We start from the raw sequence: 18,906 nt of genomic DNA, 5'->3' as shown, positions 1-18,906 counted from the left end.
CCTACATTTATGTCCATTACAATAGGACATATAGATGGTGTCAATTAAACCACACTAGTCACTTGTAATAAACAAATGTTTATTTAGTACTTACACTCTACACGAAGATAAATAGAGTCACTTTCTCCAGCCCCCTCAATGTTCTTGGCGTTACAAACATAACGACCTCGCTTCGAACGGTCAACCTTTTGTAGGACTAAGGTGTAATTACTTATAATGATACCAGCAGTCTTGTTGGTGTGAATCTCTTCGTCTTTGAACAGCCAATGAAATTCAGTAACCCAAGGATTAGCTTGAATTTTACAGTCAAAAAACACGTCATGCCCTTTCTTCACTATAGGGTTGTTCAAGTCCCAGGAACTGTTGATGCTAATACGTGGAGCGTCTGAAAATCATTAATATTGACACTATGAGGCAGAATAACTATTAGGACCCATCTAAACGTAACGACAAAATTATAAAAACGCAAACAATATTATAATAATTGCAGAGAATAGGTTGAAATCAAAACGCTGCTTTATACAAAGATGGAAAAAACGTGTGTTCAATCCATCGGGCAAATGAGCGAATATTTGGAACACAAACTTGGCTTGTTTCTATGGAAATATAAGATTTAATCTCTTTAACACATTTGCTTTCTAACAATGAGTGACACCCAAAGCCTGTGAAATAGAATGATAAAAAACATATGGAGAAAATGTTTCAGAAATATCCAGAAAAAAGAATGATCGTTGAAAATGTCATTTTGTGACATTGACAAACTAGATCTAAATAAAATACCAAATGAAGTATTCTCTCAAATAATAAATAAAACTACCTGTGCCTAACATACACAGCCTGGAACACAAACTATAAAACATATATCAACCAATATATATGTAAAAACGGCTGGTATGGATTGAGAAAATTCTTATGTAGAGGAGCGAACAACGTTTCGACTTTCTTCGGTCATTGTCAGGTTCACAAAGAGAGAAAGAGGCAACTGACCGATAGCTGACCATATTGTTTGTAGGGGTTGTGTAATTGAGTGTAGGAGTGTAGTTGAAGCACAAGAAATTAACACAGCATTACATACACCACTATACTGGTACAGATACTTAGAAGAAACGATTGCGGGATTCACATCTACAGAACACACACTTAATTTTTTCAATCACATTAACTCGATACATCTCAACATTAGCTTCGCATGTGAACAGGAAGAAAGCAATCAAGTACAATTTTTTAACCTCAAAATAACAAGAACCAATACACAATTTAAAACAGAAATCCACCGAAAAGTCACCCATACTGGACTATACATTCCTTGAGACTCAGCACATGAAACAAAACAAAAAAAAACTAAACATACTACGAAACCAAATAAAAAAAGTTATAAAACTATGCTCACCGGATAAAATTAACGACGAACTAGACAAAATAAAACAATACTTCATCAACATCAATAAGTTTCCTCCACGAACCGTAGAAAACATTATATGCACACACCTAGACAGAAAGCAAAATCAACCAACAGAAGTAAATATATCCCAAGAATTAAAAAATCACGAAACCATATACTGCTGCATACCATATATTCCCGACATAAGCGGAAAAATAACCAACATTTGGCAAAAATTAGTAACAAAATATGACTTTCCAGTTAACACCAAATTTATTCAAAAACCAGGCACATAACTAAGGTCTATACTATGTAAAAAATACACTGGCAAATACCACACCAACATTATTTATAAAATACAATGTGATAACTGCCACGCCTTCTACGTTGGAGAAGCAAGTAGAAAAATGGAAACCAGATTCAAAGAACATAAAAAGTCACCTTCACACGTTTTCGAACAATGCATATCAAATAAACACAACATAACCATAAAAACGCCCAAATACTAAATAAAGAAACAAACATAAACAAACCCAAAATTAAAGAAGCCTTACTTATACAACAACTTAAGCCCAAAATAAACCAATTCAAAGGAACACCTTTATACCTATATTAATAAATATATTCAAACATCTAACACCGCCCTTTACATTCCTACACTCAATTACACAACCCCCTTCAAACGTGAGGTCAGCTATCGGTCAGTTACTTCTTTGTTTCTTTGTGAACCTGATGATGACCGAAGATGGTCGAAACGTTGTTCGTTCCTCTACATAAAATTTTTCTCAACCTATATATTTTACCTACATATTTTTCTCTACAAGTGGGTTTTCTCGTCATTACGGATTATATATCTATCAAATTGAAGCACATTCTACTGAAACAAACGATAAAATATATTTGAATCAGGTTAAAACGGCTTAATTCTGCTCCAACAAAAGATCAAAAATCATATGAATCGTATTAAGACAGCAGAGCTAAGCTCACATCAATTTGAAACCTATAACAATTGAATTAAGTTAGCACAGTTAGGCTTACACCAATATAAAACACATATCAATAGAGTTAAGACAGTACAATCCAGCTCAAATAAACTATACAACTTATATCAATCACGTCAAAACAGCAATCGTGTTAAAATAGCACAGTTAGGCTTACGCCAATATAAAACAAAGACCAATCAAGTTAAGACAGCACAGCTCAGTTCAAACAAAGTATAAAACATACATCTACTGGATGCCCCAAAAATTGTATACACACTTTGAATGATTATAACTCACTCAAGCTTTCCTTTTTTTACAAGCACAACTGATTTGAAGTAATGACGGAAGCAAGGCTAAGCTTTGAGAAAAGGAAATTTATCTCAAAGTGTTACTTGAAGTGCGGGAACGTAGCTGAAGTGCGAAAACGGTTTAGAAGGGAGTTTCAAACAGATCCACCACGGCGACTCACCGTTACTCGCATCAGAGATAAGTTTTAAACAAATGGAACTGTTCAAGACGTCCATAAATGGCGTTCTGAAAGACCACGATCGTCCATCGTCCCACACGAGAAGCAGAGTTGTTGAAAAGTCTCCACTAATCCCCAAGAATATTTGTTCGGCAAACAGCCCGTGAGACAAGAATCCCGAAATCGAGCGTCCATCGCATGTTGAAGCGCGTTCATTGGAAAAGTTTTATTCCGGCATTAGTCCACACCCGCGATGAAGATGATCCTGACAGGAGAGTTGAATTTGTGAGTACCTCGCAAAATCTGCAGAGGATGCACAGTTTTCAAACAGGATGTTCTGGAGCTATTAGGCCATGTTTAAGTTAAAGGACTCAGTTAATCGCCACAATTGCACTTACTGGGTACCTCAGAACCCGCATGTTACGGTTGAACACTAAGTCAACTTACCAGGGGTTACAGCGTGGTGTGGATTATCAGCGTTGGGCGTAAATGGGCCATTTTTTTTTTCGTAAATACAGTCACTGGTCTCGTTTATCTGAACCTGCTGCAAGAATCTGTCGTGCCACACATTGAGAACAATTTGGAGATGAGGAGTTTTATTTCCAGTAAGATGAAGCACCTCCCCACTACCATCATAATGTGAGGGTCTATCTTGACGAAAATTTGCCGAACAGATGGATTGGGGGAAGAGGTAGCACTGAATTTCCTCCACGTTCACCAGACTTCACACCTCTGGACTTGCTTCTATGGGGAAACGTCAAAGATAAGGTTTACAGCGCAAAACCTGCAACAATCAATGAACTGAGAGCAGAAATTGAAAGAGAATGCACCCAAATACCAAATGAAATGATTCGCGAAGTTTGTAATTCCATCTGTTCGCATTATCAGACTGGATCAGAACGGTCATCCGTTCGAACACCTGTGATAACTCAAAAGATTCTACACTTGTCTTCTTAAAGTTCGATTATAAAATCAAAATATATGTTAATAAACGCTGTATTTATAATCATTCAAAGTGTGTATACCTTTTTTGGGGGACACCTTACACATCAATACAGTTAAAGTAGCACACTTGAGCTCACACCAATATAAAACATATATCAATACGGTTAAAGTAGCACACTTAGGCTTACACTTACATGTAACATATATCAATCGTGTTAAAACAGCACAGTTGGACTTACACTAACTCTTTGAACGATCTTTATTTCCTGTTTATAATTCAAAACTTTCTAGTATGTAGCATAGTCTATGTTGCCTTGCGTTTACTTGTATTTCTTACTGACGTGAGGTTTTATTTGGTTTACGACTAAAAATACCATTCTTTTGAGAAGGCATGTTTACCTAATTTACAACTTAACACAATTTAGTTGATACAAATTTTAAGAACATTCATTATTTCATAATACTTGCATTGCATTTTAAACACACAAAGACCTAATATGGATATTAAAGTATTAATTTTTTGTTGAAGTTGAATATTATTACTTCTTTTGTTTGTTTGTTTGTTTTGAATTTCGCGCAAAGCTACTCGAGGGCTATCTAATCTAGCCGTCCCTAATTTATCAGTGTAAGACTAGAGGGAAGGCAGCTAGTCATCACCACCCACCGCCAACTCTTGGGCTTCTCTTTTACCAACGAATAGTGGGATTGATCGTCACATTATAACGCCCCCACGTCGCACGCCTTAACACGCTTGGCCATGCCAGGCCATTACTTCTTTTAAATATGTTTAATAAATTATCGCCGGTGGTACTTGGCATTTAAAACCGTATGTAACTATTCTCATATACTATCGCTTATAACAAATGTATAAGGAACTACTCGAATAATGTTTTGTATGTAAATGAGATAGTTAATTTAACACTAAGTTACATAGAGGTCTAATTGTAGGTGCAGGTAGTCTAGTTGCTTTGCGCCATAAAACGCCAAACCAACCAACAAATTGTAAGCAACCTAAAATTGGGAATGATTTTTCTTACTTCATTATCTTAAGTGTATTTATATATGATTTTATTTAATTCGTTAGACTTAGAATAAATTGCTTATCTGGCTTTACAATTACACATCGGACAGGGTCTATGGTTCGCGTCTCTTTCCGCTCTCGACAATTTGGGGACTTGAGCACGTTATAACGGTGACAGTGGAATCCCAGTAGTCCAAGAGTTGACGGTCTTTAATACCTGCCGTCCTTTTATCTATATATACTATTTAATATAACCATGTATGGATCATACTTACACAGGCTCAATCATACCTGTGTGCACATTTATGTCTTGACAGATGGCCAAGTAGTTAGGGCGCTCGACTCGTAACCTGAGAGTCGCGAGTTCGAATTCTCGACACACGAAACATGCTCACTCTTTCAGCCTTAGAGGCACAATAATGTGACGATCAATCCTACTGTTCTTTGAATAAAGAGTAGCCAAATAATTGGCGGTGGGTGATGATGACTAGCTACCTTCTCTCTAGTCTTACATTGTTAAATTAAGGACGGCTAGCTCAGATAACCTTCGTGTAGTTTTGCGCAAAATTCAAAACAAACAAACAAAGAAATGTCTTAAGAGTTTAGTATTTATCAAAATGTTCAGAAGTGAATCATGCACATCACTATTACTTACTATACTTTAATGTCGTCATAAATTTCACCTATAATCTTAGAAAATGTATTGCTTCAAATTTCATCTACAATCTTCATTGACTACTTGGAATTAAGCATAAGACTACACAATGGGCTATCTATGCTCCGCCCACCACAAGTATCGAAACTAGATTTCTAGCTATGCAAGGCCGAAGATATCCCGTTATGCCACTGGAAAATTTAGAAAATCTTAAAAAAATGTATTGCTTAAAATTTCACTTATAGTCTTAGATTTTGTTTGCTTGTTTGTTTTTAACTCAGCCATACTGAGCTACCTGCTGTGTCCATTGCGTGGAACCGATTTCAGCATTTTAGCGTTATAAGTTCATAGATTTACCACTGTCCGACCGAGGGACTACAATCTTAGTTTATTTATTATCTAAAATTTTACTTCTAACCTTGAAATATTTATTTAACCATTATTAAGTAGGAGTAAAAAAATTCTTTAAATTTAGAGTCATATGAATTTTAGTCATAACATATTATATAATGAGATCATTTAACTCTTTTTAACGAGCACGGGACTTGTGTTTTAGTTTTCTCCGAATGATGCACATAGTTCTCCCTAATGTTTAAGTGATAGGTTACACAATAAAACAACTAATTAACAGCATCCACTGCCAACTCTAGGTTCACTTCTGATCTAACAGAATATTTGGTTTCCTCATTACTTTTATAACACATTCACGACCTCAAAATAAAGAACGCATTTTTTAAAATAGCAAACCGCGAAGCATGAACCTTCTGATTCATAGTAGAGGCACGTTATGTACTATGCCACACCCATCGAAAAATAAAACGATATGATATTTAAAAGAACTGATAAAGGTATGCAAGAACCATGTTTGTCATATACACCTGTTAAGTAAATTGGAAGTTTATTTAACAAAGTGTGATAAAAATATATATGCATATCTTATTTCTTTCTTTCTGTAAAGATAACATCGTTGTCTGTAATCATTTATGAATTCCAAAGATACTATTCAACTTTAACGTTTTACGAATTATATTGTCTTCTAAATTCGTGATTGTGTTTTCATTTTTTTTTCAACCGTTTTCTCTATCAGATCAGAAATGACAAACGTAGGCATTCTTTTAAATTTATGCAATAGTGTTCCTTTTCTATAATACAAAACTCTTACGAAAAGTTGCTTTATTTAACTTATTCTTCCTAGTTTGAATTTATTTTTTGCAGCCCTAATAACGTTAAATCTAACTATGAGGGTTTCGAACGTTAACGTTTTTCTATCTTACCAGTTGTTTTTTGTTTGTTTGTTTTTGATTTTCGCACAAAGCTACTCGAGGCCTATCTGTGCTAGCCGTTCCTAATTTAGCACTGTAAGACTAGAGGGAAGGCAACTAGTCATCACCACCCACCGCCAACTCTTGGGCTTCTCTTTTACTAACGAATAGTGGGATTGACCGTAACATTATAATGCCCCTACGGCTGAAAGGGCGAGCATGTGTGGCGCGACGTGGATGCGAACCCGCGACCCTCAGATTACGAGTCGCACGCCTTAACGCGCTTGGCCATGCTGGGCCTCTAAATGATAAATGACATTTAGAAACAACAGCAGACTAACAAATTAAAGCTTTATAAATGTACCCTAAAATTAAAGTTAAAAATCAAAAAGACATTTTTAAAAAAACGTTACTTACAATGTACATTCAGAATTCTTTCTTCTTTTAATATGCTGCCTGTAATTAGAAGATTCTCGGCTGTACATGTCATAGTTTTGCCATTATCTGTAACAGAGGGTTTAAGAGTCAACACACTTGTGGTGACGTTTCCATCTACTGAAACTGACGTCTTTGTTGTTTTTAATTCTATACCATTCAGCCGCCAAGTCAGAATAGCCGCGGGCCGGGAGCCCACTGCTTGGCATTCCAGTTTCGTTGTCTTCTCGGCAGAGAATGTTACAGGCTCTTTAGCAATCCTGAGGGCCAGAGGTCTAACTAAGAAACAGTGGTCAGTATGGTTTGAATGTATCCTGACGTGTAAGCAGTTGACGCGACGTCATTAAACAACTTCAGTTAGAGGTCGATTATTCGTGTTAATAGAAAGCGTGATTAATATTAGTTAATATCAAGTTCCTACAGAGCAGGCTACTTACACAAATCATTCACCCAACAATGAATATATCTAATTAAGTATAATGTTCTTAGGTTCTTATTTACATAGTTTAGAAGGTGCTGATTAACCAGTTGGGTACTTTCGTTGCCAGCGATATTTTTGGCCATAATTCCAATGTTATTCATCCGAAATAAAATTTTGACTTATCACGTATACAGAAGATATTTGTCTAGGATACAAATAATATATACTACATATTTGACTTTCAACCATCACTGAATTCAATTTTAATTAATCTTATTGATAGATAAAATCTTGGTTCTTGACACGTGCAGATATCTAAAGACTAATAATTTTATATATATATACACACACACACACACATATATATATAAACTTAATGTAAAATTTTGTTCTCATGATGGTAACACGTTTACCGAAACTGGTTGGCTGTAAGTTATATCAAATAATTTTACTTATTTATGTGCCCTTAAAGAGAGATGATTTTGCACCATGATTTAATAGTATTATTTCTTCATATGACTTAGCAACATAACTTAATAGTGTCATCCCTTTATAAATGTAACTTAGCAACATAACGTATTAGAATTATCTCTTTATAGATATGATTTTGCTCCATAATTATTACTGCTACTGCATAGACATGGCTTAACTCCATGATTTAATAATTATATTCCTACAAATATATATGTTAACTCCTTTATCAATACTGTTATCCCTTTATAGATGTGACATAACTTGATTATTTCGCCGTAAGTATGGCTTAACTTCATGATACATTGATATTTAATTGAGGTACTTCTGATATAATTGTAAGCTTGCCAGTCTATAAACATGCGGCTTTAATATGAACATTATAAAAATAAGTATCATTACTGTAAAATAACGTGTCTGTATTCTAAGTTTTATGTTATTTAGCTGACATGAAAAAAAAAAAAGGATTACATGAAATCTTTTTTAACTTAGTGAACTTTTTCTGTTTGGAAACTGAGTAATAATTAATTGATGAATTTACCTTTTTAGATCCTAGAAATATGATATGAAAATAAATAATATATATATGTGCTTATTTTGTAAGAACTAAAACAAACTTTGCTATTAGCTTGCTCTTTGGTTATTTTCATAAAGTTAAAATCACTCTGTATATTTCTCTGTTAATTTGTATACATATAATTATATTTCATTATTGCTTTAAGACCTATCTATTTGTTTGTTTATTCATAATTAAGCACAAAGCTACACAATGAGCTATCTGTGGTCTACCTACCACGGGTATCGAAACCCGGTTTTCAGTGGTGTGAGTCTACAGACATATCTCAGTGTCACAGGGGGGTGACCTATCTGCTAAAAGATGAGTTAAATCTAATTAATATGTCGATTCCTTTAATTTTTGCTGTTATTATTGTCTGTTTTTGGTACATGGAAAGCTACACAATGGATTATCTGTGCTATTTCCATCACAGGTATCGATACTCGGTTTTTAACATTATAGTTCTTCAATATTCTCGCTGAGCCTCAAGGTGGCTTGTTAATATCACGTTATAGCTCGTGAAGTTTATCTAACGACGATTAGATAAGTATATGTTGTGTTTTTTCGTTTTCATTCAAGTCAAACCGCGTATAGAAGGTCACAATAAGTACTCACAATTCATGTCCACCGTAACAGTCGAAGACAAGGGAGGAATTTTGTCATAATTGGAAGCTCGGCAGCTGAAAGCTGCCATTAGGTCATGTCTCTGTAATGTTGGAATCATCAGTTCGTTTATAACGTTTCCTTTCTCTGTGATGTTGAAGGTATCATCTAGAAGGACGGATTCTCTCCACCACGTCACGTTTGGTGACGGAAAACCTGACAGTTGGCAATAAAACTTATGCAGAGAAACATTAAGTGACTTGGATGCATATTACTTTAATATTAAATTAAAAAGAAATCTAGTTAGTGGGAAAATGTGTGTTTAACAAGTAATCTATGAAATAAAACAGAGCTAAAAGAGACCTAAGCCTACTTGGCATTGTATTTCCAGGAAAATCTAAGTATGATTAAATTTTTTCTTCTTGTAGTTTAAACACAAAACTACTCAATGGACTATCTATGCTCTGTCCATCACCGGTATCAAAATCCAGTTTCTAGCACTGTAAGTCCGCAGGCATGCCCATTCCGCTGTGAGTAGCAGCAGTTGAAATAGTATTTACAGAAGAAAACTAAGCCTAGTTGGCATTGTAATATTGGACAAAGTTAAGCCTAGTTTACATTGTAATAGAGAAAAAAAACTAAGCGTAGTTGACATTGTAATACAAGACAAAAACTAAGCCAAGTTGACATTACATTTAAAGGAAAAACATAAGCCTAGTTATCATTGTATTCACAAGATATTATAAGAAACATCAATGACCAAGAAAAGTGGGTTAATTATTTTGATCAAAATTTTGTGAATGCAATTTAAACATAAGATATTCCAATAAAAACATCTGAAAAAGTTAATGTTCAAACTTATTCTGCGCCATAATGCGGAAGCTAAATATACAAAGAAACAAAAGATTAATACACAATTTAACGATTGGTTTTTATAGTCTTAAGAATGAAATATGTATGTTTTTAAGCACAAAGCTACACAAGTGGCTATCTGTGCTATGCCGATCATGAACATCAAAACCTAGTATTTTTAACGCTGTAAGCCTTCAGACTTGCCGCGGAGCTATTGAGGGAGGAGGTAATATTATATGAAATAACTTATGGACTCTTGAGTGTTAAAAATGTGTAAACAGTCAAAATTTTTTCATGTAATTTTTACCATAAAATATCAAAAAGGCATATAGAAAAGATAACATATACATAGAGTCAATAAAAAAATCAGACTTTTATAATTTTATTTACAAAAAAGTAATCTGTGAATGAGAATAGAAAAATAAGCAGTTTTACCTCCAACGACGTTACAATAAATAAACAAAGTGTGTCCTTCGTTATATGGCCCAATTAGACTCCTTAGTATCTTTCCGTTGTGATCTTTAATTACAGGTTTGCTGGGTGGCTCTGCAGGAGATAAAGGAAAAACTTCCAACCATTTTGAAATAAGATAATTATTTTATTCATAAAAATCTTCGTGAAACAGCTTTCTTTAGAGAATATTTAACAGATAACATCTATATCTCATCTTATGTGTCTCTTAAACCTAGACGGTGGCAGTAATAATTAAATTGGATATTCCTTTTCATTTGCTATTATAAATGTTTCCTAGCTAATAGTACAATGAAATAAAAGATCTATTAACAACGCAAAAAAAGTGATGACACAGTGAGAAGAATACAAAAGAGAGAGAAAAAGATAAAACTAATTGAGACATAGCAATACGTTTTGATGAATATCCTAACCAAAAGTCACGATAAAATGGTTTTATTGTTGCTGTTGTGATAATAATGGAGTGAAGACTTTTTAATTCAAAATGATTTTATATTTTAAGTTATCGAGAATTATGCGAATGAAGGTTGATTTCTTCTGCTGTCGGAAATAAATTGTTATATAAATTAATCTGAATAGCCCAGCAACTGTTTAGTATTTAGCTAATATAGTTTTAATTAAAATATTTTTAATATGAGTTACTTATACTTTATATCATCCCAGTTTTCTTAAATTTACTTTTTTCCTAATCTGGTTTGATTGTCTTAGAATAAAGCCAAATTGAGCTATCTGCTGTAGCCACCGCTAGGAATCAAACCTCGGGTTTTAACGTTTAAGTTTGTAGACTTATTACTGTCCAATCATGGGACATTTTTCCTAAAAATTCCCATTGCAGTTTGTGTATTTGTTTTAGAGCAAAGACACATTGGAATATCTAATGTGTCCACCGCATTGTAACTCCTTAAACATATCGCTGTCCCACTAAAGGATTTGTACTGTAGTTGAAAGTAACTTGAGCAAATATTGCAGGTTTTGTGGCTAATAATTACATTACTTTTTTTGTTCAGAGTACTTGGTTTTATCCCGATTACTTCAATATATATATAAAATATTTTAATGTTTCTAACCATATGCTTTCAATTGTAGTTTAGCCTTGTGCAATATATATCTTCTTTATCAACAATGTGTGTGCCAATCCTACGTACTGATTTTCTTTTCGAGGCTTTTTTTTGTTGTTGTTATTGTTTACTGAAGGCAACTTCAGTAAATTCATACATCACTGTCACTTTTTTCCAGTAGATTTAACCCTGGCTGATTCGAAGTGGGCGAGAAAGAAAACAGGCTTTGTTTCTATAAAATACATCATTTCTAGTTTCTAGATAAAAGCAAAAAAATTGGAAAAAACACTCAAAAGGGTTTCAAGTTTCTGTTAATCTGATCATTTCAGTTGCGGCTCAAGCTTTTGCATAAAATTCAGATAAAGCTCAGAAGTTCCACGGAAATAAACAAAACTAACGCTGTATTAACGGCAGAGACCGGAAATAAAGCTTAAAAATACGAACACCAAATAAATACTTGCAAAGACATCTAAGCTCCAAACGTTTAATAAAAGTACGAGTTCCGTTATCAGAGCCCTGTCACAGTAAGCAACCAGGCGGCACGAAAAATACAAACTACACTCTAAAATAGTGCAGACTCGAAAGAAGTGGAAGTGAGAAAATAATCAGTTGCTTTCTACTTGGGTACAACTCTTGTTAATTGTTACAATATCTTTTATAACCAACATACGAGTGGAGTGATGATAAAATACAACTTTGTAACATTGATTTTTTTTAATATTACCAAAATATTCAATTTAGAGTACTATCGAGATATAAAAAATACCCACTCGAATTTTTCTTCATCACAATAATTTAGCATTATCAAGCGATTACAAATGATATTTAACTAAATTAAATCAGCATTATTAACGATTAAAAAGGGATTCAATCAATATTATCATAATTAAAAATCAATCCATATTAGATTACTATCGGGAGTGGACAATCTTGTGTAAATCAAGGATATAATACAGCTTAGTTTTTTAATCAATCATTTGTCAAAATAGGACATGATGTCCATGTGATTAAAAAAAAGATTGTAACCACTGACCACTGACCAATAACCTTCAGGACACTATCAGTGTATCGAGTCCTAGCTCGATTAAAATCCGCTCGACAACGATATGACCCTTTGTCACTTCGGTTTAGTTTCTTGAACCTCAGAACGGCCGGTTCTGTATCTGTGGCAAAGTAAACCCGAACAGTCCCGTAGACAGACGCGTGCCGGGCTAGACTGAGAGATCCTTTTCTGGCGTCGAGAGTATAAATGGGAGTGGTGATCTTATTCTTGTACCAGAATACAAGCGTAGGAATATCATCCTCAGGGATAGCCGTAATGTTGCAGGGTAATTCCACTCCTTCTCCTTCTAATCCCATTACACTTACTGAAAAGAATATAGACATTAAAAAATATGTTAGAGACTATAGAAGGACTGCACATATTTTAAAAGCATAAAATCTAGTAAAACATCACAGTATTTACACTTATGGTGACAAGATATTATTGGAAAGTTACACGAATGGCGATATAACAAATACGATAAATATAAATATTTCTGATTTTTCACTTCACCAAATTCAAAGCAATTTAAACCTTCGTTGTTAACCTACCGATATCGTGCAATATCGTATTACTACCACTAATATTCTGATTAAATTAACCATGTTACTACTAGTAACATCCTAATTCTAATTTCTCAGTTGACCAATGAAGTTCACAAAGTAACAGAAAAAATAAAATTTTAACCTGGCTTGAAAATCACAAAATCAAGATGAGTGAAAATGCTTTACATTTATTAATCATTTTTTGATGCTCAAGTGCTCGAATAACTGTATATAATCTTTCTAACTTATAATGTGTTAGCATATTGAATGTTGTAGTGAAATATAACTCTGAATAAAATATATCGGGCAATAAAGCCCACGTGCATCTGGAGCTCAAAACTGCGATTGTCAACTACGTTAAGTTCCAGCTGAGTTGATAAAACATATCACTCGAAGAAGCTACAATAGTTGAATCAAATGTATAATTTATCACTAACTCATGAGCAACGTCAGTATACTATAAATTCATAGCTAACATCAAACTGGACACATAATGTAACTGATTTAATAAACATCGCTAACAAGGAGTCATAAAACAAAACTACACCGTGATTAAAATGAAATGATTCGTCGAACTAGAAACCTTGCTTTCATTCATACTTCCGACCGTAATCCGATAATATACACTTGTTTACATCTTATTCCACAAGGTGTATAGGTTCACAAATATATTTATTTACGCATACGTTTGTTAAAACATTTACGACACAGTATATTTATTAGAAAGTTAGCACGTGTAATACAAATCCGAACCGAACATACCTCTACTATCGTTCCCTTCCCGTTATCGAAAACAAAAATAAAGAAAGCCTGGGTTCTGCACATTGGATGTATTATAAGAGTAACTTCCAAATATCACTATTCTGTCAAACAAAGAGTACTCTAGAAGTTGGCTGTGGGTGCTGTTGACTAATTGCTTTCTCTCCTGTCTATCAGTTCAAAATTAGGGACAAGTATAATAGAAAGTTCTTGAGTAGAACTGCTACAATATATATAAACAAACAATAGAATGACTGTCTAAAGTTTAAGTATCGCACATTTTTGATAAGTAGTTTAGTTGACGTGTTAGTTATTTTCTAAAGAGCTAAAGTTTCAGATCTCGCCCACTTTAATCAGTAGTCAACCTCTTGACTACTTTTTTCATAATCTTCTACAGATATTGGTCAGTGTAAATCAGGTTTGGGAATATAAATAATATAGTCACACGATTGAAGTGGACGAAACTTACCGCATTATTGATGTGTGTTATAGTAAGTTTTGACGACAATCACCGTATATACTCAAGTAATAGTAGACCAATGATTTTTCACCAACATATCTTTTTTTTTTACATATTTCGTGTAAACGTCCTCCTAGAGAGCAACTGCTTACCGCAGGCCAGGTCACATTTTATAGCAAACCTTGTGCAAATTCTAGCAACGTAGACAATAACATGAAAATATCATAATTTTAAAGAAGCCAATGTACTCCAAATGTTAGGGTAAATTGTTTGTGCGTGTGTGTTTTCTTATAACAAGGCCATATTAAGCTATCTGCTGAGTCCACCAAGGGGAATCGAGCCCCTAATTTTAGCGTTGTAAATCCGTAGGCTTATCGCTGTACTAGCGGAGGACTACTGTGTTTGTTTATTTTGAATTTCGAACAAAGCTACACGAGGGCTATTTCCGCTATCCGTCTCTAATTTAGCAGTGTTAGACTAGAGGGAAGGCAGCTAATCATCACTACCTACCGCCAACTCTTAGGCAACTCTTTTACCAACGAATAGTGGGATTGACCATCAGATTATAAACCCCCACGGTTGAAAGGGCGGGCATGTTTGGGGTGACGGAGAATCGAACCCGCGACCTTCATAATACGAGTCGAGTGCCTTAACCACCTGGCCATGCCGAACCTCGGCGGAAAGGGCAAGCATGTTTGGTGTGACGGGGTTTCGAATCTGCGACCCTCAGATTACGATTTGAGTGAGTTAACCACCAGAGTACTAGCATCACAGTAGACAGATATGTAACACGTTTTTTTTAAAAACACTAATTATTCTATTATTAAAATAATACGTCAGGTTTAATTTTTATTTTACTTCTATATCAACTGGAATATTGTTTTATGTTTTGTGACTCTTATTGAGCATGCTTTTCAACTTCTCAAAATTATTACTTATGTAATTAAAATTCAACCCCTAACTCATAGCCTAAAAATGATTATGTAAATTTCACTACGACACAGGTATATACGGTATTGTAGTATGAATGTGTGTTATAGTTACTTTTGACTAGAATTATTACATTATTCATCTGTGTTATAGTTACTTTTGACGACAATTATTACATTATTCATCTGTATTATAGTTACTTTTGACGACAATTATTACATTATTTATGCGTGTTTAGTTGACTTTTGACAATAATTATTGCATTGCTGATGTGTATTTAGTTACTACTTTTCACGACAATTATTACACTTGATATATGTTATAGTTACTTTTGATGACTGCTACTGGATCACTGTTATGTGTTGTAGTTACTTTTGACACCTGTTACTGCATTATAGACGTGTGTTGTAGTTAACGTTTTTTACTGTCATGTGCTTCTACGCAAGCAGTTGATATGTACGAGATTTGATGTTTGTTACTTAACAATCATCCGCAAATGCAAAAAACAAAAAGATATATATTTCACAATACAGAAACCCCAGTTGATCCCGTGTATCGAAATTAATCGAATAGAAAACATTACGTTTACTTCCAAATTTTATTTGCTTTATTGTTAACGAACACTAATATATTATAATATATAAAAAAAATCAATAAATGGGTAAAAATTATATTTCTGTTTAGCATATAAGGTTTAATAGCTTCTAAACCTTGTCCAACTGACTGACCGAGATCTTAGCTACGATTATATTCTTCTTACACTCTTTGGCTGAAGAGACTGTCCTAAAAGACAACCTCAAGGATAAATTTAGTTATTCATTATGGGCCCGGCATGGCCAAGCGTGTTAAGGCGTGCGACTCGTAATCCGAGGGTCGCGGGTTCGCATCTCCGTCGCGCCAAACATGCTCGCCCTTTCAGCCGTGGGGGCGTTATAATATTACGGCCAATCCCACTATTCGTTGGTAAAAGAGTAGCCCAAGAGTTGGTGGTGATGACTAGCTGCCGTCCCTCTAGTCTTACACTGCTAAATTAGGGACGGCTAGCACAGATAGCCCTCGAGTAGCTTTGTGCGAAATTCAAAAAACAAACAAACAAAGTTATTCATAAATTGATTTTGTTTTTATTTTTAGTGCAGACGAGTCAATGGGTTAACCACAGAGACTGAATTCTCAAATTTATCACAAAAACCTGCAATTTGTTCTCTTAGAAGAATGGTAATATAAAACAGTAAGAATTATTTACCGATTAGAAGTGTGTTCTGAAGAAATATGGGTGTAGGTATTACTTATCCGTGATAAGAATTTTATAATGAAGAAATGAGTATTATTTACCTATTAGCTCCCCCAGTGGCTCAGTGGTATGTCTGCAGACTTACAACGTTAAAAACCGGGTTTCGATACTATCTGTGCAGAGCACAGATAGCCCACTGTGTAGCTTTGTGCTTAATTCAAAAAACAACAATTTACTTATTAGTAGTCTGTTCTGATGAAGTAAGAGGGTAGGTATTACTTATCCGTGAAAAGAATGTTGTAATAAAGAAATATTATTAACCAATTAGTAGTGTGTTTTGATAAAGAAAAGGGTTAGGTATTATTTTTCCGAGTTAAGAAGGTTAGGATAAAGAAATGAGTATTATTTACCGATTAGTAGTGTGTTCTGAAGAAGAAAGGGGTTATATATTAAATATACATTAAAAGAATGTTATAATGAAGAAATCAGTATTATTTAACGATTACTTGAGTGTTCTGATGGAGAAAGGGGGTAGCTTTACTTATTCATGATAACAATGTTATGATGAAGAAATGAGTATTAATTAAAGATTACTAGAGTGTTCTGATGAAGAAAGGGGGTAGCTTTACTTATTCATGATAACAATGTTATGATGAAGAAATGAGTATTAATTAAAGATTACTAGAGTGTTCTGATGAAGAAAGGGGGTAGCTTTACTTATTCATGATAACAATGTTATGATGAAGAAATGAGTATTAATTAAAGATTACTAGAGTGTTCTGATGAAGAAAGAGGTAGTTATTATTTATCCGTGATAAGAATGCTATAATGAAGAAATGAGTAATATTTACAGTTTAGTAGTTTGTTCTGATGAAAAAAGGGTGTAGGTATTGCTTATCCGTGATAAGAATGTTATGATGAAGAAATGAGTATTATTTACCAATTAGTTAGGTGTTCTGATGAATAAAGATGTTAGTTCTTACTTATCTGTGATAAGAATGCTAGGATGACAAGATTAGCGTTCTTTGCAGATTAGTAGTGAGTTCTAGTGAAAAAAGAGGGTAGGTATTATTTATCCGTGACAAGAATGTTATAATGAATAAATGAGTATTATTTACTAATTAGTAGTGTGTTCTGATGAAGAAATTGGGTAAGTACTACTTATCCGTGATAAGAACGTTATGATGAAGAAATGTGTATGATTTACTGATTCTTAGTGTGTTGTGATGTAGAGAGGGATATTACTTACCCATGATAAATAATATTGCTAAATAAGATAAGTGGAAAGAGAGCTCCGTTGGAGAGCATCTTTTAACATGTATTTATACTTGTCCATTAATTATAATATTTCAGGAACATATATCGCTGCTGTTCCTATCAAGTTCCTTCCGTTACAGACACTTTTGTTTTTAATACATGATCCTTCCAAGAAAATCTGATCAAAGCTTTGTTTGCGGAACGTGATGAAACACAGTAAGATAAGAAGATAAAAGACTGTAAGGCATTACCGAAGCTATCTGGTTATTTTTCACGCATGTAGTTTGAAAATGAGTTTGAAGGCCTTACAGATCCTTTCATTCTGATCAGTTTATTTAGATCCTTAGCCTTTAGCTACAAGTGATGGAGCCCTCACTATACAATATTAATTAATATTCATGCAAAGTCAATTATAAAGTGATGTAGTTTTTAAACTGAACTAGTTATGGCATTTCGTAGTGAAACACAATGAAAATATAGCAAAGTGATGGCAAAATGCTTACACAGTATATACAAAGCCTGGGAGTAAAAATCGAAAACAATTTGCGACGTTTTGAACAAGAAAAGTGCGCTTGTCTATTTCAGTGTAAAATACCGAGTTTTTATGTTGTAAAACAGAAAAAGCTTTAAATAATTGAAGGTAAAAAAAAAACGAATTTTCTCTTGTTAAACAGTATGTATGTGTGTGCGCGTGTTTTATTATACTAAATTCATATCAGGCTATCTTTTATGTTCACCGATGAAATATAACCCCTGATTTTAACTTTGTAAATCCGAAGACCTTCCCTTGTTAAACAAATGATGACGTAAATATTTAAAGTAAAAATCCTGAGTTCTCTATTGTAAAACAGATAATGATAATTAATTATTTTTGGGTAAAATTACGGAGTTTTCTCTGATTGATTAAATAATGATTTAAACATATTATGGTAAATATATCGAGTTTTCTTTTTCAAAACAGAATATTATTTTAAATATTTTGAGTTTAAATTACAGAGTATTATTTTGCTAAACAAATAAAATGCCTCTGAAGTAGAAAGATCAACGTTTCGAAAGGGGGTGTTGCATTTTTCACATATAACGATTTAAATAATTTAATACA

The 18,906-nt window shown here is 33.9% G+C and overlaps 1 protein-coding gene across 1 annotated transcript in view; it reads right to left on the bottom strand.

The window, feature by feature from the left end:
- LOC143255412 (contactin-5-like) overlaps positions 1-18,906 on the bottom strand; it is a 109,590-nt gene that overhangs the window by 21,794 nt on the left and 68,890 nt on the right. Inside the window, exons 2-6 of the mRNA XM_076511045.1 lie at positions 12,621-12,947; positions 10,487-10,597; positions 9,212-9,415; positions 7,131-7,427; positions 95-385 (exon numbers count right to left, since the gene is read on the bottom strand). Of these exons, the coding sequence (XP_076367160.1) occupies positions 95-385; positions 7,131-7,427; positions 9,212-9,415; positions 10,487-10,597; positions 12,621-12,947 (1,230 nt within the window). The remainder of the gene's footprint in view (positions 1-94; positions 386-7,130; positions 7,428-9,211; positions 9,416-10,486; positions 10,598-12,620; positions 12,948-18,906) is intronic.

This window comes from Tachypleus tridentatus, chromosome 7, assembly GCF_004210375.1.
Source record: "Tachypleus tridentatus isolate NWPU-2018 chromosome 7, ASM421037v1, whole genome shotgun sequence".
Lineage (NCBI taxonomy): Eukaryota > Metazoa > Arthropoda > Merostomata > Xiphosura > Limulidae > Tachypleus > Tachypleus tridentatus.
Note: the sequence above shows the minus strand (reverse complement) of the source record. Positions and strands in the feature narration are given on the sequence as shown.